The sequence below is a fragment of the Maniola hyperantus genome, chromosome 25 (assembly GCF_902806685.2).
Source record: "Maniola hyperantus chromosome 25, iAphHyp1.2, whole genome shotgun sequence".
NCBI lineage: Eukaryota > Metazoa > Arthropoda > Insecta > Lepidoptera > Nymphalidae > Maniola > Maniola hyperantus.
This window is the reverse complement of record NC_048560.1, coordinates 7368327-7393045: the sequence shown is the minus strand read 5'-3', so window position 1 is coordinate 7393045 and position 24719 is coordinate 7368327. Positions and strand designations below refer to the sequence as shown.

Below are 24719 nucleotides of genomic sequence, written 5' to 3'. Positions count from 1 at the left end.
GGGTAGCTTTTGTACTTTTGGATTTCAATCAGCTGTTTTAGGAATAGTTGATGTTGAATTGATATTAAAGGTACGCTTAGAATAAACTATCTCTGGTTTAGGTACCAAGCAACGACTTCATAATTCAACTCGATATCCCAACTCTTCAACCCTGATGATGCAGGGTACTGGGTATTGCACTCCTAAGCCACCGTTGATTGTGAGATAATATTGTAGATGCCAAACATATATACCATTATTGAACTTTAAGTTCCAACTCTTCAATACTGATGCTGCAGGGTACTGCACTCCTATTCTATGGGTTTTAGGAACTGTTGTTGGTGAATTAATATTGTACCATTTACTATTGTACCAAACCACGACTACATGGTTGAACTCCGTTCACAAAAATCCACGCACTCCATCGAAATCCTATTCTATTCCAAACTTATTCGCCAGCGTGACAGGAGTGGAGAAGGCGGATAGGGACGTGTGAGGGGTGCAACGGATCAACGTGATTTTTTCCATCATCATCAGCCTGCGGTCGTCCACTGTTGGACATAGGCTTTCCCTAAAGAGCGCCACCACACCCGGTCCTCAGCCTTCCTCACCTAGCCACTTCCCGCCAGCCTCTGTATATCGTCGGTCCATCGTGCTGGAAGGCGTCCCACACTACGCTTACTTATACCTACGCTATAACTACCTATTATAATAAATAAAAAAGTACTATTTGTACGAAGCGTTGCGTACTTTATTTGTAAGACGGACAGACAGACAGACAGACAGATAGACGGACAGACAGACAGACGAACAGACGGACAGACGGACGGGCAGACGGACCGATGGACGGACCGACAGACGCATGGACGGACGGACGGACTGAAGGACGGACGGACGGACGGACGGACGGACGGACGGACGGACAGACGGACGGACGGACAGACGGACCGACAGACAGACAGACAGAGGGTTCCGTTTTTTCCTTCTGAGGTACGGAACCCTAAAAATACAAAGAAATACCACCAGGTAGGTACCTACCTACCTATATATATTATTATACATATACAGGTACCTTTTTAGGGTTCCGTACTTTATAAGGAAAAAGGGGACCCTTAGGATCACTTCGTTGTCTGTCTGTCTGTCCGTCTCTCCGTCTGTGTCGTATCTGTCACACAAACCTATAGGATACTTCCCGTTGACCCAGAATCATGAAATTTAGTAGGTACGTAGGTCTTAGAGCACAAGTAAAGGAATAAATCCGAAAACCATAGATTTGTGATTACAACTTACAAAAAAAAATTAAAGTGTGTTAATGAAAAAATAATTAGTATTTTCAATTTTCAATGTATAATAAGTATACCAAGTGGGGTATTATATGAAAGGGCTTTACTGTATTGTGTGTATTCTAAAACACATTTTTATTTATTTTTATGCAAAATAGTTTTTGATTTATGGAGCAAAATGTCAAAAAAATACCTGAGTACGGAACTCTTGGTGCGCGAGCAACTCGCACTTGGCCGGTTTTTTAAAATTATATAAAATAAATAACTAAACAAAGTTACTTACCTATTGTACTAGGACCACACGAGTAGATATCCCTACTAGGACCTCAACAACAAAGTCAGGTCAATAAACCAATGAATAAAATTGGTGTCCAAATTTCAAATTCCAGAGGTCAATGTACAAAATGCAATAAGTATTTGAAGGACTTATTGACTCTGCTCTGCTCAATCTTCTACACATTTGCATAGCCACTGAATAAAAATTAATTTTATAAAATCATTACGACTTTTGTTTTTGAAAACATATTAATAACAACAGTTGTCGTCATAGAAACCACAATATTACACGCGCAGCCGCGCGCCGCTGGGCTGGCCCTTCCCTCCGCCACCCGCGCGGTGTCTAATGTTTTGGGGTGAGAAGCATGATGATTTTAGCCGAAATCTAGCGCTTGAAAAGGGTTGAACAGTAGTTTGGGAAAAGTATTTTTGAGAAAAAACTACTGAATTTAGGTTTGCAAAGTAAAGTTATTTCAACTAATGAATAAATAAACTATGTCTAATGATAATTTTTTTTAGAATTTTCCTATTCCTAATCTTATTTATTTACGCCCAAAGTTGACATAAATTTAGTGTTAAAATAGGAATCTTTTGAGGCTCGTAACTTTTAAATCAATATTTTTTTCAATGTTTTAGATATCATTGAACCTAGATAATGACGAGATAAATCGATATAATTCTTAGTTTTGTGCGTACAATATCGAATATTGTTGTATTTTCCCTCCTACGTTTGTATGAAGAAAGCACCGAACTGAGCTGCCTTAATTTCAATTATTATTAATTAGCGACCACTCCGGCTTCGCACGGGTACAATTTTCGTAGGGATCTTTAATTTTTTTTTTCAAATAAAATACAGCTTATGCCACTCAGGAATAATGTAGTTTTCTATAAAATCACTCAAACGGCCTGTTTGCGTCCACTTCTGGACAGGCCTTCCCAAGAGCGCACCACCACACACGATCATCCGTCTTACTCATCCACCCACTTCCCGCTACCTGTTCAGCGGATTGGAAGTCGTCCCAAACTGCGCTTGTTGATACGCGGTCTCCACTCCAGAACACGTGTGTCCCAGCGGCCATCGGTTCTGCGGCAGACGTAGCCTGCCCAATGCCACTTCAGCTGGCTAATTCGCTGAGCTATGTCAGTCACTCCGGTTCTCCCTCAGAGAGATACCCAACATAGCATGCTCCATAGAACGCTGAGCGACTTTAAACTTGTGGACAAGGCCAACTGTCAGTGTCAACGTTTCAGCGCCATACGTCATCACAGGTAGGACACACTCATTAAAGACTTTCGTCTTTAGGCTTTGGGGTGATTTAACCTGAGCGAATCCGAGATGAAAAGTTAGTCCTATTTAATGATGATTTCGCAAAAACAGACTTCCCTTCCGCAATGTTTTCGTTTCCTAGAGACCATTATCATATCACGAAACGAACATTAAAAATAAAACACGATAAACTATAGAGATCAGAGAAACAACACAAAAAACAGCTTAATTAAGTAAAAATGTACTTGTGTTGTATGTAAACAAATATTTAATTAAGTGAACAAGTACTATGAATACATTTTTCGGCTAAAGTACGCATTCGTTTTTTTTTATGTTTTGGGCTCTAAGCCGAGCATAGATCCCCTCTCAGAATGAGAGTATTTGGCCACAGCCCACCAGTGCCACACTTAAAAAAACACATAAATAAATAAACTATTTTGTAAAAATCTAGGCAATGATCAACCCATCGCCGGCTCACTATAGAGCAAGAGTCTCCTCTCCGTTTTGGCCATAGTCTACCACGCTGGACAAGAGCGGATTGGCAGACTTCACACATCTTTGAGACCATTATGGAGAACTCTCTGGCATGCAAGTTTAGTCTCAATTTTTTCCTTCACTGTTAAAGCAAGTGATATTTAATTTCTTAAAATACACATCACTCCTAAAATTTATAGGTGCATCCAAGTCTTTAGCTATACCCATGCAAAAAATCACGTCAATCCGTTGCACCGTTGCGACGTCATTGAAGGACAAACCAACAAACCATCAAAAAAACACATTTTCGCATTTAGGGTATAAATAAAAAGGGTACTGATTGCGTCTTACTAACTCACATGGTTATAAGCATTATCACAAGGTTAAGAATTTCACCCGGATCCGCGTGGACTTTGAAGCTATTATGAATGGGTATCACCTGTTTATGTCTTGTGAACTCCTAATTATTTTGTACTCCGCAGCATTTAATTATTTATCGTAGTGGGTATGTAAAAAAATAATGTTCAATCAATAAATATTTATGCGTAAAAGACCTTGGGCCTAGCGCCGAACTATTTAAATGACTAGCTCATGTCCGCGACTTCGTACGCGTGGATTTAGATTTTAAAAAATTCCGTGGGAACTCTTTGAATTTCCGGGATAAAAAGTAGCCTATGTCACTCTCTAGGTCTTAAACTATACCCATGCAAAAAATCGCGATGATCTGTTGCTCCGTTGCCACGTGATTGAAGGACAAACGAACTGTGCGTTGATAGATCAGCCAGTCAGTCAGACACCTTTTCTTTGTATATATTTAGATTTAGTCAACCAAGAAAATGTTGCGCAGTACAAAAAGTCTTCCCTCCGATCCATGGATTACTTAAACCGTACATATTAAAATTTTGGCTGTTTGAATAACAATATTAAGTACCTAGATGTGTGTATGTGTGTGTATATGATTTCATATCAGCGATCAAATCCTCAATTTCATAGTAGCTAAGTAAACTATGTCAGTCAATGAATGATACCTAATCGCAAATATTTCCGATTGAAACTCTTCCACTAATTGTAATCAAATGACACAGTTTTATTAAGGTTCATGACATAATACCTATCTCTATCGAGCGCTATCTCTCGGGAGTTCTAACTTCCTTATCTAAATATAAAAAAAAGGTGACTGACTGACTGACTGATCTATCAACGCACATCTCAAACTATTGGACGGATCGGGCTAAATTTTGGCATACATATAGCTATTATAACGTAGGCATCCGCTAAGAAAGTAGGTATTTTGAAAATTCAACCCCTAAGGGGGTGAAATAGGAGTTTAAAGTAAGAGTAAAATTAGTGCTGCTTAAAACAATAAACAAAGCGCAGGCATACCATACGCCTTGTGTTATAAAATGCGTGGACCAAGTAGGTATATGCGTGTGTGCCCAATCTGACCTAGCTAGGTCTGAATTTTAGTAAGTATCTGTAGCCAGACAATAACAAAATAAATCATTGGAACCATATCTCTTATCATTTATAGGTAATTAATGAAGGTTAATTATTAATATTGTTAATTGTATTTGCTTAATTAGACATGTTTAATATACCTGGACTTTTCCAATTAGATGATTCTCGAGCTGTGAAAATAAATAATTAATTTTATCGGAAATAACTTTGGGAAGAGGTGAACAAAGTTATCGACTCCACGTGTAACTTTTTGTGGCCTGTAAAGTTACCTAAGTAGGCACATATTAAAATTGTAGGGTTTTCCGGTTCACGTATTTTTTAAATCTGACTACAAATGTTTTTTTTTTTATCTTTTGTCTATACTAATGAATAAAATTGAAGTGTGTCTACTGTCTGTAATTTCGAAATAACAACCTCTATAGTTATTTAAACTGTGCCATAATTGCTCACACGTTTTTAAAAATTTTGTCTGTCTGTCTGTCTGTTTGAACGGGCTTATCTTCGGAATGGCTGAACCTATTTTGACGGGACTTTCACAGACAAGTAGAGGATTAACCAAGGAGTAACCTAGGATACGCAGGTGACGTGCTGGTCCCTCGACTCATACCCCGATTGCCATTTCAACCTGTCATACGTGACATTGTATAGTACGCTATACAAAGATGTGAAGTCTGAAAATAAACTTCATAGTCACAAATCGTTCCATATGTTGGGGACAATACGCAGAGAAACTTCAAATTTTATAAAATAACGAAGGTCTGGCACTCGCGGGCTCTTAGTCCATTAGTAACTTTACCTCCTCAAAATTCACTGACATCTCTTTGGGTATTCTTGTATTTCTCTGTAACGGATCACGTAAGATCCACATCAAATTGTCGTGATATTTATTATCTTAAACGAAATTATATTTTTTAAGGCACTTAATTAAAAAGTGCTTCAATTAGATTACTTACTCTTGATGCTATGCTAACGCATAATGTTTTTTTTTGTTTCACATTTTTGTTATATTTTTTTTTATGGACGTAGAATGGCGCAAGACCATGGCGTGTGGAAGACCCTACAAGAGACCTATGTCCAGCTGCTGACGTCTGTCGGTTGTTAGTGATGATGATGAATCCTGAAATGAGCCTATATCAGGCTGCTTGGGGTAGGAGACAATGGAGAAGATTGTTAATGGTTGTTAACGACCTTCTCCATGAAAATAAACCAACAGATGTACGTATAAACAATGACCATGGAAAGATGTTAGACTGATTCTATATCAGACTGCTTGGGGTAGGAGACAATGGAGAAGACTGTTATTTTTGGAGAAGATTGTTAATTTTTGCTAACGACCTTCTCCGTGAAAATAAAACAACAGATTTACGTATAAACAATGTTTATTTATAGTCAAGTCTCCCTATAGTAGTGCGGCGCGATTTCTGCCAACCACTGCTTGTCTATGGTCATCATGTCTCGCATATACGTCTTATCGGTTGCACTCTGCACGCTCGCGAATACCACCCTGCAAAGATGAAAACAAAATATATAAAGATAATTAATCTATAGTACGCGACCGGTTGAAATGGCAATCGGGGAGGGATCGCCCCATACACCCGCACAGTCTCCGCAATAACCCGTTGCGGGCGAGTGCGGGTGACAAGCGGGTGTGCGCGGCGTCCCCCGGCTCATACCCCGATTACTATCTCGACCTGTCGCGGACTATACAGGATGTAACCAGACCGCTGGCAAAAACGAAGACAGTTGATAGTACTGATGATCCGTGATATGATACCACAAAAAAAATGGTAAAATTTCACGATATATTGCAAATAAAAAAACATCTGACTGACGCTAGAGGTCAACGAACGTTCCGGAAGTAGGTCACTCGGAGTCAATGCCGCGTCGTAAGCGGGGCGTTGACCCGAGTTTTGCACGCTATACATTGCGGGTTTGAAAAATACTAAATCAATAAGACTACAAAATAAGGCTTTTTATCTGTTCTACAAATATCCAAAACGTCCGTTACCGTAGCCGTCATGTGAATTCCGACTGTGACGTCACATGGATTGAAATTGAATATTTCACTAAGAAAACACCGTTGCTTACCAATCCGTGTGACGTCATGACAGCTCATGAGCCCAAAAAGACGACGGGTAGTGTTTTTACGGCGAGATTTAAAATGCAAAATTTAAATGTACTTTAATACTACGTACTTATTGATCGAAAAATTTTTTTGTAAATTTTTGGTACTTTGTCTTAACAAAGAAAGACACTTTAAAAAAGGGTAAAATACCTTTTTAATTTTTTTTAATAGAGATAGCGAGCAAACGAGCAGGCGGGTCACCTGATGTTAAGTGATTACCGCCGCCCATGAACATTTGCAGCACCAGAGGAACTGCCGATGCGTTGTCAGCCTTTTAGGAATTTTTTGGTCTGCCCCTTAAATAACCCCATGTTGTAATCTAGTGGGAACACCGCCGATGGGAGTTGGTTCCACAGTTTGCAAGTTGTTGCAAGAACCGTACTCACCATTTAGGTTGCTGAACATGATACAAGCAGGAATCGGGGCTGATGTGTAATACGCGGTACGTGTTATCCGGCGATAGGTACGCAGCTTAAGGGGACAACCTCGATAGTACCGCTTTACCGATAGTACTATTTTACCGATTGTAGCTTAACGGGTTGCGAAGCTGAAGTGGCAATGGGCAAGGAACATAGTTCGTAAAACCGATAGACGTTGGGGTCCCAAGGTGCTGGAATTGCGACCTCGCACCGGAAGACGCAGCGTAGGAAGACCCCCCACTAGGTGGACGGACGACATCAGACGAGTCGCAGGGAGCCGCTGGATGGCGACGGCGCAAGACCGTGGCGTGTGGGATTTCCTACACGAGGCCTATGTCCAGCAGTGGGTGTCTATCGGTTGATGATAATGATGATGATGCTGATGATGATGAAGATGATGATATAAAAACGATGCATTTTACTGACCACTTAGGTTGTTGAACATGATACAAGCAGGAATCGGAGCTGATGTGTAATACCGCGCCTCGAATACCGCGGTACGTGTTATCCGGCGACAGATACGCGGCTTGCGGGAACAGACCCGATAGTACCGCTTTCATTACTCGAACACATTTCGCTGGAAACATAAATACTAAAGACTTTTGTTTACTAAAGACTAGCTGCCCCCCCCCCCCCCCCCCATCGCTCAGGTGGAAGTTGAATTTCTAAAAATTTTGAAACCAATTCGTGAAATTTTTTTTTTTTTTTTATTTTGTTTATTTGAAAGTAATCAACAGCGTAAATACATAATAATTATTTAAATTTAAATCTAGGTATAACAGAAGGCCAAAAGAGATTACTTAAAATTATAATTAAACTATTTTAACAGAATAGAGTTAGAATAAATGTAGGTATTATTATTTAAATTTAAATCTAGGTATAACAGAAGGCCAAAAGAGATTACTTAAAATTATAATTAAACTATTTTAACAGAATAGAGTTAGAATAAATGTAGGTATATACAATAATAAAATAAAATTACAACAGTGTGTGTATGATTGTATGTGTGTGTGTATGCGTGTGTGAGTGTGTGCTTATGAGTATGTGTGAGCGTGTGTGCATGTGTGTGTGTGTGTAAATGGGAGTGTATGATTGCATGCATATTTAGATGTTAGCTACTTTTTTTTTTGTTTTACGATGATAGTTTCTTAATTCCTTTTTAAATTTATTCTTTGATAGGTAAAATAAGTCAAACTCAGCGAACTGATTGTTATAAGTACGTACCAAGCGTGGGATTATAGAATTTCGCGCATAATTTGATTTAGATTTGGGAACATTTAGAAGGCGCGTGTGACGCGTTCTTAAAGGTTGAGCATTAAATGAAAAGGCTGAGAGTAAGCTAGGACAATCGATTGAGCCGGTTAAAATTGCTTGCAGTAACAACATATCACATTGTTCCCTTCTATGTTCCAGTGAGCCGATACCGTAGTGAGTACACGCTTCCTCATAACTATTAAATTTTTTAAAGTCTTTAAAAGCTAAGTATTTAAGAAACTGCCTCTGTATGGTTTCAAGCCTATGGGCATATATTATGTAATGAGGCGACCAGATATTACACGCATATTCTAGAATACTCCGAAATAAATACGCGAAGTAAAGTGTTTTTATGCATTCCACATTACTAAAAGAACGGGTTACCCGTTTGATGAAACCCAATTGTTTGTAAGCTCTATTTACTACCTTATCAATATGGACATCCATTGAAAGTTTAGTATCAACTTGGATACCCAGATCTCTAACGGTAGTCACTCTGGGTAAGTTTGTGCCATTGATTATGTAGTCAAATTCAATTATATTTGTTTTACGAGTCAAAGTTATATGGTGGCACTTTTTAACATTAAATATGTACGTATTTTTTATTTTAATCGAAAGCTTAAATACCTATTTTCATGGATGTTACTCTAAAAATGACGGACTTTCATACAAACTTCTATCCCCCATTTAAGTCACTTAGGGTTGGATTTTCGAAAAATCCTTTCTTAGTAGTTACACATAGAACACACCTTCGAAATTTCATATCTCTTGGACCAGCGCAGCGGTTTAGGCTGTGCGTTGTCAGTCAGGACCTTAAATAAGTCAGTCAGTCAGGACCTTAAATCACTACCCCTATTATAAATGTGAAAGTGTGTTTGTTTGTTGGTTTGTTGGTTGGTTGGTATGTCCTTCAATCACGTCGCAACGGTGCAACGGATTGACGTGATTTTTTGCATGGGTATAGATAAAGACCTGTGACATAGGCTACTTTTTATCTCGGAAAATCAAAGAGTTCCCACGGGATTAAAAAAAAACAACCCAGTTTCACGCGGACGAAGTCGCGGGCATCAGATTACTATTAAACTATATATAGTATTTTAAACTTTAAAGAAAGTTACTTAGTTTTTCCTAGAAGAAAATTATTAATAGGCTGAGAATTAAGTAATTAGTAACATTAATGAAATGGAGAATATCATTAAATATGTTTAATGGTAAAGTAGAAAATGTCATGAGACTTGGAAAATGGAGAATGTAAGAACAGAATATTTAGGAGATAGAGAGGGTTGCTTGCGAGATGGAACATGGAGAACGTTAATTATAATGTAAAAATGGGGAATCAGTGTAAAAAAAAATAGAATAAAATAAAAACAATACCTGTTCCTAAATCCAGTCCTTCGAATGTAGCATTTGTCAGTTCGAATTTATTTTTGACTAGTTTCTCTAAACTATTCCTTATTTCCACTGCCTACAACAAAATATGATGTTGATATACATATTGATATTAAAAAAAACGACCAAGTGCGAGTCGGGAACGCACACGAAGGGTTCCGTAACATCGTACAAGAAATAAAACTTTTTTTAGTGATGTAACCACAAATTCACGGTTTTCGGATTTTTCCTTTACATGTGTAACACATTGCTACCTGCTTTTTATGATTCTAGGTCAACGGAAAGTACACTAGACTGACAGACAGACAGACACACAACGAAGTGATCCTTTTTAGGGATCCTTTTGAAGTACGGAACCCTAAAAACTAAAAAATGCGTCTCTCAGAGGCCCTTTGAAAAAGAAACCCGGACGGTTTCAAAACCCCTAAGGGGGTAAAATAGCGCTTTAAAATTTGTGTAGTCCACGCGGACGAAGTCGCGAGCACAAGCTAGTCTAACACAAATGACAAAGACAAAAAATTCAGTGGGCGGTTGGTGCCTCAAAATGGGTAACATTTTGAGGCACCAACTATGTTTTACGAGTTGAATTTCGAATGTTTTTGATTACACAGGTTCTCTAATAGCTTCGTTTGTGATTGACTGACTGACTGACTGACTATTATGACGTAGGCATCCGCTAAGAAAGGATTTTTGAAAATTCAACCCCTAAAAGGGTGAAATAGGGGTTTGAAATTTGTGTAGTTCACGCGGACGAAGTCGCGAGCATAAGCTAGTCACTCACTATAGTTTAAACGTCAAAAAATAGCTAAACATACCTTTTCCATTACCCTATAATTAATATACATCCTCTGACACCAGTCTTTGCACGCTTTTTTCGCTTTTTTTTCATCAACATTCGACCTTATTTTTAAATATGAATCGAATATATTCAAATACATTATTATATCACCTTCGGCGACCTGAAAAATGAAATAAATATGAAAAAAAAAACCGGCGAAGTGCGAGTCAGACTCGCGCAACGAGGGTTCCGTACTACAGTCGTATTTCTTCGACATTTTGCAGGATAATTATGATGCATAAAAATAAATAAAAATCTGTTTTAGAATTCACAGGTAAAGACCTTTCATATGATACCCCACTTGATATAGTTATCTTACCGCGAAAATTGAAAATACTAATTATTAGTTCATGACCAAAATTTAATTTTTTTTGTGTGATGTAACCACAAATTCACGGTTTTCATATTTTTCCCCGAATGTCTGTTATAAAATCCACCTACCTGCCAAATTTCATGATTCTAGGTCAACGGGAAGTACCCTATAGGTTTCTTGACAGACCGACAGACAGACAGACAGAAAAAAAAGTAATCCTATAAGGGTTTAAACTACCGTGAGTGATTTCCATTATAAATACTATCTGTCCCGGCTTACTCACGTGTGTAGTCGACGTTAGCCCGACTAGTTTCGAACCCATCCGGGGTCCTTTTTCAAGGGAGTCCGTTCGCGCACGCGCCGCGGTTTTGACTGCGGGACGCACAAAATTCGGGTACGACGCACTACATACGATTCGACAAGGTTTCCGTATTGTCCCGGGAAAAGTTTCTAGTACCGCGGAAGATACGGGAAGCGATCGAAATTAGTCGCCACCCGAATTTCAATCGTGACAATGGATGGATGCTACCCTCAGCATGGAAACCGTTTTTTGACGCTAAGACAAGGGCATCAGTCGTGGGACGGGACACCATTAGCTCCGCGTGCCTGGATTTCGGTGACGGTTCCAGTGATGAAGAACAGCAGGAACTGTCGGGAGACGATCGGCAGCTGTCTCCCCCCCCACCCCAGCCACCCTCACAACGGGCTCTACGGGCAGCGGCACGTCCGTCCCGCAGTCAAAACCGCGGCGCGTGCGCGGACGGACTCCCTTGAAAAAGGACCCCGGATGGGTTCGAAACTAGTCGGGCTAACGTCGACTACAGACGTGAGTAAGCCGGGACAGATAGTATTTATAATCCTATAAGGGTTCCGTTTTTCCTTTTGAGGTACGGTACATTAAAAATAAATTAAGAAATTGGTTAATTAGTAAGGCCTTTTATAATATTAATGAGTATTTTTATGAAAATGATTGATGTAAGTGTAGTATGTAAGTACCAAGGATGTGTTTTTTAGTTTAGTAAACAAAATAGTTAAAAATTGTAATATTTAAAAATATTGTATATAACCAGTATTGCACGCCAACTTTATAACAAGTATAACACCTAATTTACCTACACAGTTAATGCAATAAAAATTTATTCTATTCAAAAAAAAAAAATGCTTCATTAAATCTAACCTCAAAATTATTCCTCCTAGAGATTCTAGCGGCAATATTGTCTCTTCCCGCGACGGGCTTCGTGAAAATACCGTCCACTTGTAACATCGATACTATCGATAGAACTTCGTCTATGCAACCGAAATCACCTGAAATATCATATTTATTTTTTCAACACACTTGCTCATAAAGTGGCTCTAATTTCACCGCAATTAGGCACATAATGGGGCAGATTCTCTTGTACACAATCTCTAAACTAAACTAAATTAACAGGTCTAAATTTAGTGCCATCCTTTTTCGAAAGCAACATTATGAAAGGGATAACAATAGATTTAGACGTGCCATTTTAGTTTAGTTTAGAGATTGTGTACAATGGAATTAGCCACAATGGCACCGATTTTAAGCACAACCAAATTTTAGAGTATTCGCACCCTCTTCTTACTATTGTAATATGAAAAGGACAGAAGCAGTTTGACATTTCTAAATTTAATTTTTAGATGGTAAAACTCGTGATTTTAGCACGCACTCGCGAACCTACTGTTTAAATTTGTATTGTGCACTAAAACTTAGAGTCTTTAAATGTGAAAGTCATGTTCCGTTCCTTTTTTAGCATTAGTAAAACGAAAAGGATGCAGATACTCTAAATTTAGTTTAGAGAGAGACTAGAGAATCGGGGCCAATGACACCTATAATCAAACTGACTTTTTCATTGTTATTATTCACTAGTGAGTTATAGAGTTTTTTATTTTTACTAGCTTATGCTCGCGACTTCGTCCGCGTGGACTACACAAATTTCAAACCCCTATTTCACCCCCTTAGGGGTTGAATTTTGAAAAATCATTTCTTAGCGGATGTCTACGTCATAATAGCTATCTGCATGCCGAATTTCAGCGCGATCCGTCCAGTAGTTTGAGCTGTGCGTTGATAGATCAGTCAGTCAGTCAGTCAGTCAGTCACCTTTTTCTTTTATATATTTAGATTTTATTGGTTGAGTCGCTTTGTTCTTAAAAGAGCTCAATGTCTATTCCTAATTATTGTTAAATTCTATAGTCAATCTGTGACTTTTTCATTGCTATTATTCACAAGTGAGTTATAGAGTTTTTAATTTTGTTTTATTGGTTGGATCGCTTTGTTCTTAAGAGTTCAATGACACTTATAATCAAACTGTGACTTTTTCATTGCTATTATTCACAAGTGAGTTATAGACGTTGATGTACCAGCTCATAGTTGAGACACTATAGAAACTATAGATGACGCACGAGAGCGTAAAAAGCAGTTTTCCGGTTACACCCAGCATAAAGATGAACTTTACAAGCATGACAAGTAAAAATCCATTCGAGTAATACATACCTATGTAAGCTGTGATAGCCTAGTGGTTAGGACGTCCGCCTTCCAATCGGAGGTCGGGGGTTCGATCCCGGGCACGCACCTCTAACTTTTCGGAGTTATGTGCGTTTTAATTAATTAAATATCACTTGCTTTACCGGTGAAGGAAAACATCGTGAGGAAACCTGCATGCCTGAGAGTTCTCCATAATGTTCTCAAAGATGTGTGAAGTCTACCAATCCGCGCATGGCCAGCGTGGTAGACTATGGCCAAAACCCTTCTCACTCTGAGAGGAGACCCGTGCTCTGTAGTGAGCCGGCGATGGGTTGATCATGATGATGATGATGATGAATACATACCGCTGCTGCATAGCATTTTAGCGCACATAGGCTTTAAGGGTACTTCGGCCATTTTGACCCCCAAATCCTCCGTCAAATCCCCCTCTTTGTCGATTGCTTTTAGTGCGTATAGGGTCTCTAGTCCCGCTAATAGACTTTTGGCGGGAGGGGGGGTTGGAAATGTGAACCTAGAATATAAAAAAATATATATTCTAAAATATCTAGACAAATAAAATATATATAGTTATTTTTATTAATCTAGATATTTTGCAAATGCTGTGTACACATTTTATAGATACATTTATCAGCCTGTGTTTGTCTATAAGTGTCGCAGTTTGTGTTAAATTAATGTATTGTGTGTGTTCCTAATAAATAAAATAAAATAAAATAAAATATTCCTCCATTTTCTTCAAATAATCATTAATTTTAAATAATATCTATCCCGGCTGTCACGTCACTGCCGTAACGCGTGCGCGAACTGACTCTCTTGAAAAAGGACCCCGGATGGGTTCGAAACTAGTCGCGCTAACATCGACTAGACACGTGAGAACAGCCGGGATAGTTATTATTTATAATGGAAATCACTCACGGTAGTTTAAACGCTAAAATAATCATTAAATCATACATTTTGGACTTGCCTTTACATTAGTTCAAAAATCTATCAAAAGTATGCTTTTGGAAAAAGTATTTTTTTTTTTATTTTTTTTTTTATTCAGATACAAGTTAGCCCTTGACTGCAATCTCACCTGGTGGTAAGTGATGATGCAGTCTAAGATGATAGCGGGCTAACCTGGAAGGGGTATGGCAGTTTTTATTAAACCCATACCCCTTTGGTTTCTACACGGCATCGTACCGGAACGCTAAATCGCTTGGCGGCACGGCTTTGCCGGTAGGGTGGTAACTAGCCACGGCCGAAGCCTCCCACCAGACCAGACCAGAAATTTAGAAATTATAAAATTCCAAACCCCCGCCAGGAATCGAACCCGGGACCTCCCGGGATATTATTTACGAGCTAAGGCAGTGGTCCGACCGCCGGCGAGGAAACGACTAACTATCGGCGATTTTCTCTCTCAAGAAACGCACAATAAATGTACATTCCGTGTAAACGAAAAAAAAATGCATTTTATCAAAAGTTGCTCTGCGACGAGCTTTCAAAAATAAACTCGCTCAGCGATGCTCGCTCGCTTGAACACGTGTAACGCGCGCAGGTTTGCACAGGATTGAGCGACCGCGGGCGAATGGCGCGAGTGATCGCTCGTCGCACTTGCACACTCGCTTATAGCCCGGCGACAAAACTATCGAAACTACACACTCGCTTCCCGCTGATCGCCAACTCGTTTATAGTTTCTAGTTTTACTCGTTTCTCGTTCATCGCCGGCGGTCGGACCACTGCCCTAGCTCGTAAATAATATACTTTTTCTTATCTATTAGACGGATTCTTATCTATCATAGACTTATCTATTAAAATATTTTTTATACTTGAGTAAAAATGTAATTGTACCTAAGTAGATTATGTATTCCTAATGCCTTCAACTGCAGTAATATAGCTGATAAATCACTTCTGCACATCTCGGGCGGCACACTTGGTGGTAAGTCGTCATAATCCGATTCCGTGTATAACCTGTAATATACAAAAAATTAGAGATGGATCATTTTAAAAGTAGCATGTGAAAAATAATATGAAAAGTCTATACATATTAAGTATGTAAGACTAGATGATGCCCGCGACTTCGTCCGCGTGGATTTAGGTTTTTTAAAATCCCGTGGGAACTGTTTGGTTTTCCGGGATAAAAAGTAGCCTATTTCCTTCCCCGGGATGCAAACTATATCTGTACCAAATTTCGTCAAAATCGGTTAAACGGATGGGCCGTGAAAGGCTAGCAGACAGACAGACACATTTTCGCATTTATAATATTAGTATGGATTAAACTGTGATAGGTTAGGACGTCTGGTGGGAGGCTTCGGCGGTGGCTAGATACCACCCTACCGGCAAAGCCGTGTCGCCAAGCGATTTAGCGTTCCGATACGACGCCATGTAGAAAGCAAAGGGGCGGGTTTAATAAAAACGGCCGTACCCCTTCCAGGTTAGCCCGCGTCCATCTTAGACTGCATCATCACTTCCCACCAGGTGAGATTGCAGTCAAGGGCTAACTTGTATCTGAATAAATAAATTAAAAAAAATGGCAGCGGCGCAAGACAGTGGCGTGTGGAAGTCCCTAAAAGAGACCTATGTCCAACTGTGGACGTCTATCGATTGATGATGATAATCATCATCATCATGATCAAGCCATCACCGGCTCACTACAGAGCGCGGGTCTCCTCTCAGAGTGAGAAGGGTTTTGGCCATAGTCTACCACGCTGGCCAGGTGCGGATTGGTAGATGATGATGATACTGTAATATGTTCCTACCTATAGCATTTCCCGCGACTAGTCCTGCCCGCGCGGCCCGCTCGCTGCGTCGCGTTGTGCTTGGAGATGGGACACACGGACACACTCTCCACGCCCACCGCTGGGTCGAAGTGTGGAAGTTTGTGGAAACCGCAGTCGATCACTGAAAAAAAGCGTAAATTTAAAATTGCAAGCCCAAATTAATTTAGAGCTGAATTGTCAATCATTAAAAAACTTTTAACTGAATAAAATAAAAAGTAAACCAGTCGTAATTTTTCGACATTTTATACGATAATTCAAAAACGCATAAAAATAAATAAAAATCTGTTTTGGAATGTACAGGTGAAGACCTTTCATATGATACCCCACTTGATATAGTTATCTCACTTCGAAAGTTGAAAATACTAATTATTATTTCAAGACCACAATTTAATTTTTTTGTGTAATGTAACCACAAAAATTAACGATTTTCAGATTTTTCCCCTAATATCTGCTATAAGACTTACCTACCTGCCAAATATCATGATTCTAGGTCAACGGGAAGTACCCTTTAGGTTTCTTGACAGACCGACAGACAGACAGACAACAAAGTGATCCTATAAGGGTTCCGTTTTTCCTTTTAGGTTAGGTTTAAAGACGAAGTTTATTCTCATAAAGACAAAGTCACTTACATGAGAACTTAATTCTAAAAATAAAGTTTACAAATATTCGCCATTTAGTGTGATTCGCATTACTCATAATGTGAGCAGCTAATTCAGTTTTAAATGCATTGAATGATTTTTTTATGTGTGCAGGTATCTGGTATCAGGTTCTTTTGAGGTACGGAACCCTAAAAAGAAAGAAAAAAGAACCTCACCATAAACAACGCCGGGTATAGTAACACTAGTCTCGGCAATGTTAGTTGCCAGGACCACTTTCCTCACATTCCTGTCACACATCTGGAATGCCTTCACTTGCTTATAGTGCGGTAGACTGCCATACATGGCCACTATGGTCACATTGGACGCAGATATGCCACTAGGGAACTGCGTCCTATATTTGTTCTTCTCATTATTCTCTGATGCATAAGTGTCTAAAACATCTAAAGCCGAGAGAATCTCCTCCTAGAATAGAGAAAAATCAAGTAAATACTCCAAAATCAAGAAAGATCGAGCGATCCTAAGTCTTAAAAAATCGAGTTAAAGTAGTAAAATCGAGAAATATCGAGTAATTCAGGAGCAGTAGCATTATATTAGTAGCTAGATCTACTACTAACACTTCTGTCTGCCATTTGGAAGACTCTAAACTACATATGGTGCGGTAGACTGCCATACATGGCCACTATAGTCACATTGGACGCAGATATGCCGCTAGGGAACTGCGTCCTATATTTGTTCTTCTCATTATTCTCTGACGCATAAGTGTCTAAAACATCTAAAGCCGAGAGAATCTCCTCCTAGAATAGAGAAAAATCAAGTAAATACTCCAAAATCAAGAAAGATCGAGCGATCCTAAGTCTTAAAAAATCGGGTTAAAGTAGTAAAATCGAGAAATATCGAGTAATTCAGGAGCAGTAGCATTATATTAGTAGCTAGATCTACTACTAACACTTCTGTCTGCCATTTGGAAGACTCTAAACTACATATGGTGCGGTAGACTGCCATACATGGCCACTATGGTCACATTGGACGCAGATATGCCGCTAGGGAACTGCGTCCTATATTTGTTCTTCTCATTATTCTCTGATGCATAAGTGTCTAAAACATCTAAAGCTGAGAGAATCTCCTCCTAGAATAGAGAAAATCGAGTCAATAATCCAAAATCGAGAAAGATCGAGCGATCCTTAGAGTCTTAGAAAAATCGAGTTAAAGTAGTAAAATCGAGAAATATCGAGTAATTCAGGAGCAGTAGCATTATATTAGTAGCTAGATCTACTTCTAACACTTCTGTCTGCCATTTAGAAGACTCTAAACTACATATGGTGCGGTAGACTGCCATACATGGGCACTATAGTCACATTGGACGCAGATATGCCACTAGGGAACTGCGTCCTATATTTGTTCTTCTCATTATTCTCTAACGCATAAGTATCTAAAACATCTAAAGCCGAGAGAATCTCCTCCTAGAATAGTGAAAGATCGAGTCAATATTCCAAAATCGAAAAATATCGGGCTATCCTAAGAGAGTCTTCTCTTTGACACTATAGCCTAATATTTGACTTATCGTTTCAGGACCAAACCGAGATTTCCCTGACTCTAGTTCACTCTGCTTAGGGTATGGACTACGGAATCCTAAAAACTTACTTGTGAAGTCAAAAAGGCCAATATATCCCCAAAAGGTTCATTTTCGTGTATCTTTATAACCGTATCGACTGCAGCTTTCACGTAATCTGGTACCGGTTCTGTAAAAAAAAACCTAAATATATAAAAGGACAAGGTGACTGACAGACTGACTGACTTTTTTTTTTAAATTTATAGACTAGCGCTTGGCTGCAATCAGATCTGGTGGCAAGTGATGATGCAGCCTAAGATGGAGCGCGCTTGCCTAGAAGATGCCTATTCACTCTTGACTTGAAGGTACCCAGGTAGGTATTATAATTGGAGGGGAAACCTGATGCTGGAAGGAAACTGACTGATCTATCAACGCACATATCAAACTACTGGAGGGATCGGGCTGAAATTTGGCATGCAGATAGCTATTATGACGTAGGCTAAGAATGGATTTTTGAAAATTCAACCCCTAAGGGGGTGAAATAGGGGTTTGAATTTTGTGTAGTCCACGCGGCTAGCTAGTTAAATCTAAAATCCATCCATACTAATATTATAAATGCGAAAGTATGTCTGTAAGTGCCGTAAAAAGCCGTGATAGCCTAGTGGTTAACACGTCCGTCTCCTATACGGGAGGTCGGAGGTTCAATCCCGGGCACGCACCTCTAAATTTACGTAGTTATGTGCGTTTTATCGTGCGTTAGTAATTAAATATCACGTACTTTAACGGTGAAGGAAAACATCCTGAGGAAAGCTGCATGCCTAATTGTGTGTGAAGTCTGCCAATCGGCAGATAGTCAGCGTGGTGGACTATGGCCAAACCCTTTTCATTCTATGAGGAGACCCGTGATCAGTAGTGAGACGGTGGTAGGTTGACAATGATGAAGTCTGAGATCTATAGAGCGCACTTTGACTTTGCTCAGACTTAAGATTGAGTTAAAACGAGACAGATTTATGTGAGAGATGTAGCTCTGTCTCGTTTTAACTCTGTCTAAGTCTAAGCAAAGTCAGAGTGCGCTCTATAGATCTCACCCTAAGTGGTCACATAAGGCTGCGTACATACCATCGACATAAAACACGTCTATAGGGTGTGTCCTGCCCTGCATCGCCATGATAACTGACGTGCTTCTGCCTTTGTCCTTCTTGTCCTTCAGATTGAAGAAGTCTTTCAGAAAATCCGCGTCCATAGTTGCCGATGAGACTACTATCTTTAGGTTCTTTCTTTTCTGGAAATTGATAACCGAAACTAAATATATAAAAGGAAAAGGTGACTGACTGACTGACTCATTGAAAGAAAGAAAAAACGTTTATTTTATTAGTTGTGTCACACATCATTTTATACCTAAAAGTTGGTTATACCAGCGTTTCCTCCACTTGAGCATTAAGACGATATGCACCCCAAAAGACACATTTCGGATGTTCAAAGAATCAAGTTTTGGCCTCAAAAACTACAAATTTGTTTACTTATTTTTTAATATTATAAAATTAAAGATATTCTTTAGTGAATTACGAGAGCCAAAACATGATTGGCACAATTTGGCTCGATACAAAAAAATCGCGAAGTTTCCCCAAAATACGCATTTTTTACACGACCATTGGGAGAAAAACCAGTTTCATTCGATTGATATAAAACCAATTTTAAATAAAATTTCATATTTACGTTCAACGTTTAATACACTAAGGGATTTCGGTATTATTTTATGGTAACAGAGTACATAGAATTTTAAATAAAAATATTTATAAAAAGCTTGCAACAAATTTGCGCTCGGGCGGCCCAGATTTATCGATACATAACGCCTTAAATTGGATAGTTGTGCTTTAAATACTAGCCCAACTTAGAAAGGTAATTTTCTAATTGGGTATTTGCCTACTTTTGAATTTGATAAATTGTATTACTTTATTATAAACTAGGCTAAAAATAATGACGTACGCTGAAAAAAATATTAAAATCCAACAAAGATTTACAAAGTTACAGGCATTTTAATTTTGGAGTGGGAGGGTCTTCTATCCCTTTTTCGCAAAACGAAAATTTGTATGAAACCGCACGAAGCTACTATGGCATTAGTAGGTGTGACGTCAAACTGCTGTATCGCTATCTCTGTCTAATCAGATATATTTAAATGCTTATAACTTTTTTGTTATTCGATCGATTTGTTTAATTTTTTCGGTTTTCGTCATTATTTTTATTCTAGTTTATAATAAAGTAATAAACAAAATTGGAGTCCAATACCCAATTATGTAACTTATACTTACTCGTGCAATTTTTTTTAATAAACCCATCAGAACGTCCGTCATTTGTGATCTTTCATGGACCTGTAAAGAAAAATAATGTTTACCTACAGCTTAATTTCATTTCGAAACCTTGTTTTTTGTGAAATCGGCCCAAACAAGAACGACAGAACGACATAACTTTTTAATATTATTAATTATTATAATTTATCTGTAATCTTATTGATGTTTGTATTTTTATTTTGTCACATATGTATGTAAATGTTGTATTAACTTATAATTGGCGACTACATTTAGTTAGTTATATTTTCAGAATTAAGTTTTTTTTTTAAATGTATTAGTGTAAGTAGCCGTTAGTTAATTTAATAAATAAAATAAAATAAAATATTCTGTAAAATAAAAATAAGTAAGGATAAAATATAATTTATAAAAAGCCTAGATGATGCCCGCGACTTCGCCCGCGTGGAAGGGGTATGGCTTTTTTTATTAAACCCATACCCCCTTGGTTTCTACACGGCATCGTACCGTAACGCTAAATCGCTAGGCGGCACGGCTTTGCCTGTAGGGTGGTAACTAGACCAGGCCAGAAATTTAGAAATTATAAAATACGCTGTGGTATAAGTCCCGCAAATTACTAATGCGCGTGGCCGCCATTTTAGTGACGTCAGCACAAGACCGAAGTTTCGAGCTGATGGTATAATTTTATTTCGGCTGACGTCAAAAATGACGTCGTTTCGATGTTAATGAGACATGGTACCAGCGTAATAGCAATTTGCGGGACTTATAACAGTACGTCGATCGATAATGTTAGGTACTCAACTCAATAATTATCTCGTACCTACATACGCCCACTTTTGTAACATCCGTGTGGTATCTTACTTATCGTACAGATAGACGGAAACAACAATAATATATACGCTTAGTATAAGATTTCACGTCACACCAAACGTTGCTAGAATTCGAGAGTCGAAACACTTCTGCGTTATAGTAAACTGGATCTTAAGTGCCTTGTTTTAAAGCTCAAGTTTGTCTACACACCTACAGCCAGCGCTCCAAGCGGAAACGTTGCGAAATTAAAATCAGTGGCATTGAATCTTTGACTTCAATTCAAGGCTCTTTAGGTCCATTTTACTTTGACGTTATTGTGTTTCGATTCTCGAATTCTAGCAACGTTTGGTGAGACGTAAAATCTTATACTACGGGTACAGTACCCTTATTATAAATGCGAAAGTGTGTTTGTTTGTTGGTTTGTTGGGTGGTCCTTCAATCACATCGCAACGGGGCAACCGATCGACGTGATTTTTTGCATGGGTATAGATAAAGACCTGGAGAGTGACAAAGGCTACTTTTTATCCCGGAAAATCAAAGAGTTCCCACGGGATTTTTAAAAACTTAATTCCACGCGGACGAAGTCGCGGGCATCAGCTAGTACATGAACATCTCACCTCATCTAGAACTATGCATGAGTACTGCATAAGCAACGGTGATGCGAACATCTCCCTCAGAAGAACTCCTTCTGTCATAAACTGTGAAAAACCATACAAAAAAAATTAGTTAATCTAAATCTATAAAAGGAAAAGGTGACTGACTGACTGACTGATCTATCAACGCACAGCTCAAACTACTGGACGGATCGGGCTGAAATTTGGCACGCAGATAGCTATTGGGAGAATTTTTGTATTACAAAAAAGGGCAATACGCGCAATTTATAACTTAAGACCACGCGATTCCCTTCGAGAGAAATTTAAGGAAATAGATATCCTTACTGTAGCCTCTCAATATATTTATAATAACATAATTTTTGTAAGACGAGGAAGAAGAGGAAAAAATATTCTTAGTTACAAGAAAATTGGTGATCTACACAATAGGCTAACTAGAAACAGAGACAAACTTGCAGCTCCTGCCTTCCGCCTCAGGAAAGTCCAAAAGTCATTTGTGGGTATTGGTATTACCTTTTATAATAAAATCCCACAAACTATTTTGGACTTACCTTTGCACAAGTTTAAAAAATTTATTAAAAATATGCTCCTGAAAAAAGCATATTACACAATTGAAGATTATCTAAATGATAAAAGAGTGTGGATTTGACCTGCAGCTCGTTCCAGCAACGCAAAAGACTGCAAATACTATTTTATACATGGCATAATCTTGTACCTATATCAAATATTTGAAAAGAGCAACCGCCGAGTTTCTTGCTGGTTCTTCTCGGCAGGAAAGGCATTCCGAACCAGTGGTAGATGCATCCGACTATTCGTAAGCACTTGTAAAAGTTTATACGAATAAAAAAGATTTTCATTCATTTCATTCATTCATTCATTCATTATTATGACGTAGGCATCCTCTAAGAAAGGATTTTTGAAAATTCAACCCCTAAGGGGATGAAATAGGGGTTTGATGTAGTCCACGCGGACGAAGTCGCGAGCACAAGCTAATTTTTATTTATATTTTTATTCAGATACAAGTTAGGCCTTGACTGCAATCTCAGCTGGTGGTAAGTGATGATGCAGTCTACGATGGAAGCGGGCTAACCTGGAAGGGGTATGGCAGTTTTTATTAAACCCATACCCCTTTGGTTTTCACACGGCATCGTACCGGAACACTAAATTGGATATCATCATCATCATGATCAACCCATCGCCGGCTCACTACAGAGCACGGGTCTCCTCTCAGACTGAGAAGGGTTTGGCCATAGTCTACCACGCTGGCCATGTGCGGATTGGTAGACTTCACACACCTTTGAGAACTTTACGGAGAACTCTTAGGCATGCAGGTTTCCTCACGATGTTTCCCTTCACCGGTAAAGCAAGTGATATTTAATTACTTAAAACGCACATAACTCCGAAAAGTTAGATGTGCGTGCCCGGGATCGAACCCCCGACGTCCGATTAGAAGGCGGACGTCGTAACCACTAGGCTATCCCAGCTTCGTCCCTCGTCGTGGCATCATCTGGTTACGAATAAACGCCTATCAATTTACCACTATACCGGTGTCCAGGTTGCGCATGGCAGTCATAGCAGCGGCGTATCCAACACGCTCGCCGAGCGGCTCGCCGCGCTCGTCCGCGACTCGGCTCGCGAGCGACAATGCTGCGGCCACACGCGGCTGCGTTACGCACACTTTGTGACCGATTTCGTACAGATACTGGAAAAGATTAAAATAACAAAATAAAATAAAACCGGCCAAGTGTGAGTCAGGCTCGCGCACCGAGGGTTCCGCACTACGGTCGTATTAATAAACTATGCTGAATAAAAATAAATAAAAATCGGTTTTAGAATGTACAAGTAAAGCTCTATGATATGATACCCCACTTGGCATAGTTATCTTACTTTGAAAATTGAAAATACTAATTATTTGTTTATGACCACAATTTTTTTTTTTGTGTGATGTTACCACAAATTCACAGTTTTTAGATTTTTCCCCTAATGCCAGCTATAAGACCTGCCAAATTTCATGATTCTAGGTCAACGGGAAGTACCCTATAGGTTTCTTGACAGACCGACAGACAGACAGACAACAAAGTGATCCTATAAGTGTTCCGTTTTTCCTTTTGGGATTTTTTCCTTAAGTTTTAAATATGAATGTAATCCAAAAGCCGCTCCATTATTTGGGCCCATTTCTTTGATAAAGTATTTAAAATAGGGCATTTGGCAGAAAATACTATTACAAACAAAATCGGTCTATGTGCCAAATGGAATTTCTTGATTCACAGAATAAAATTTTTGGCAAACAGTTGCATTAACTAACTTATATACCTATAGTTTATAGCTTAGCAATAAAATTGAGTAAATTATAGTCTTTAATTTTTATAATATTGAAAAATAAATAAACAAAGTAGTTTATAGGCCAACTCCCATCGGCGGTGTTCCCACTCGATTATAACATGGGGTTATTCAAGGGGCGGACCAACAAATTCCTAAAAGGCCGGCAACGCATCGGCGGTTCCTCTGGTGCTGCAAATGTT

The 24719-nt window shown here is 38.9% G+C and overlaps 1 protein-coding gene across 3 annotated transcripts in view; it reads right to left on the bottom strand.

The window, feature by feature from the left end:
• LOC117993770 (probable ATP-dependent RNA helicase DHX35) overlaps positions 1 to 24719 on the bottom strand; it is a 74344-nt gene that overhangs the window by 32318 nt on the left and 17307 nt on the right. The window contains exons 3-16 of one of the 3 annotated variants that reach the window (XM_069507165.1): positions 23735 to 23899; positions 22204 to 22284; positions 20783 to 20842; positions 19593 to 19755; positions 18566 to 18663; positions 17140 to 17386; positions 16305 to 16446; positions 15397 to 15516; positions 13917 to 14083; positions 12253 to 12380; positions 10740 to 10883; positions 9910 to 10000; positions 7708 to 7858; positions 6104 to 6241 (exon numbers count right to left, since the gene is read on the bottom strand). In XM_069507165.1, coding sequence (XP_069363266.1) covers positions 6127 to 6241; positions 7708 to 7858; positions 9910 to 10000; positions 10740 to 10883; positions 12253 to 12380; positions 13917 to 14083; positions 15397 to 15516; positions 16305 to 16446; positions 17140 to 17386; positions 18566 to 18663; positions 19593 to 19755; positions 20783 to 20842; positions 22204 to 22284; positions 23735 to 23899 — 1872 coding nt within the window. In that variant the 3' untranslated portion in view covers positions 6104 to 6126. Of the gene's footprint in view, positions 1 to 6098; positions 6242 to 7707; positions 7859 to 9909; positions 10001 to 10739; positions 10884 to 12252; positions 12381 to 13916; positions 14084 to 15396; positions 15517 to 16304; positions 16447 to 17139; positions 17387 to 18565; positions 18664 to 19592; positions 19756 to 20782; positions 20843 to 22203; positions 22285 to 23734; positions 23900 to 24719 lie in introns of those variants that run through there. The other 2 variants (XM_034981599.2, XM_069507166.1) reach the window with 2 other exon arrangements.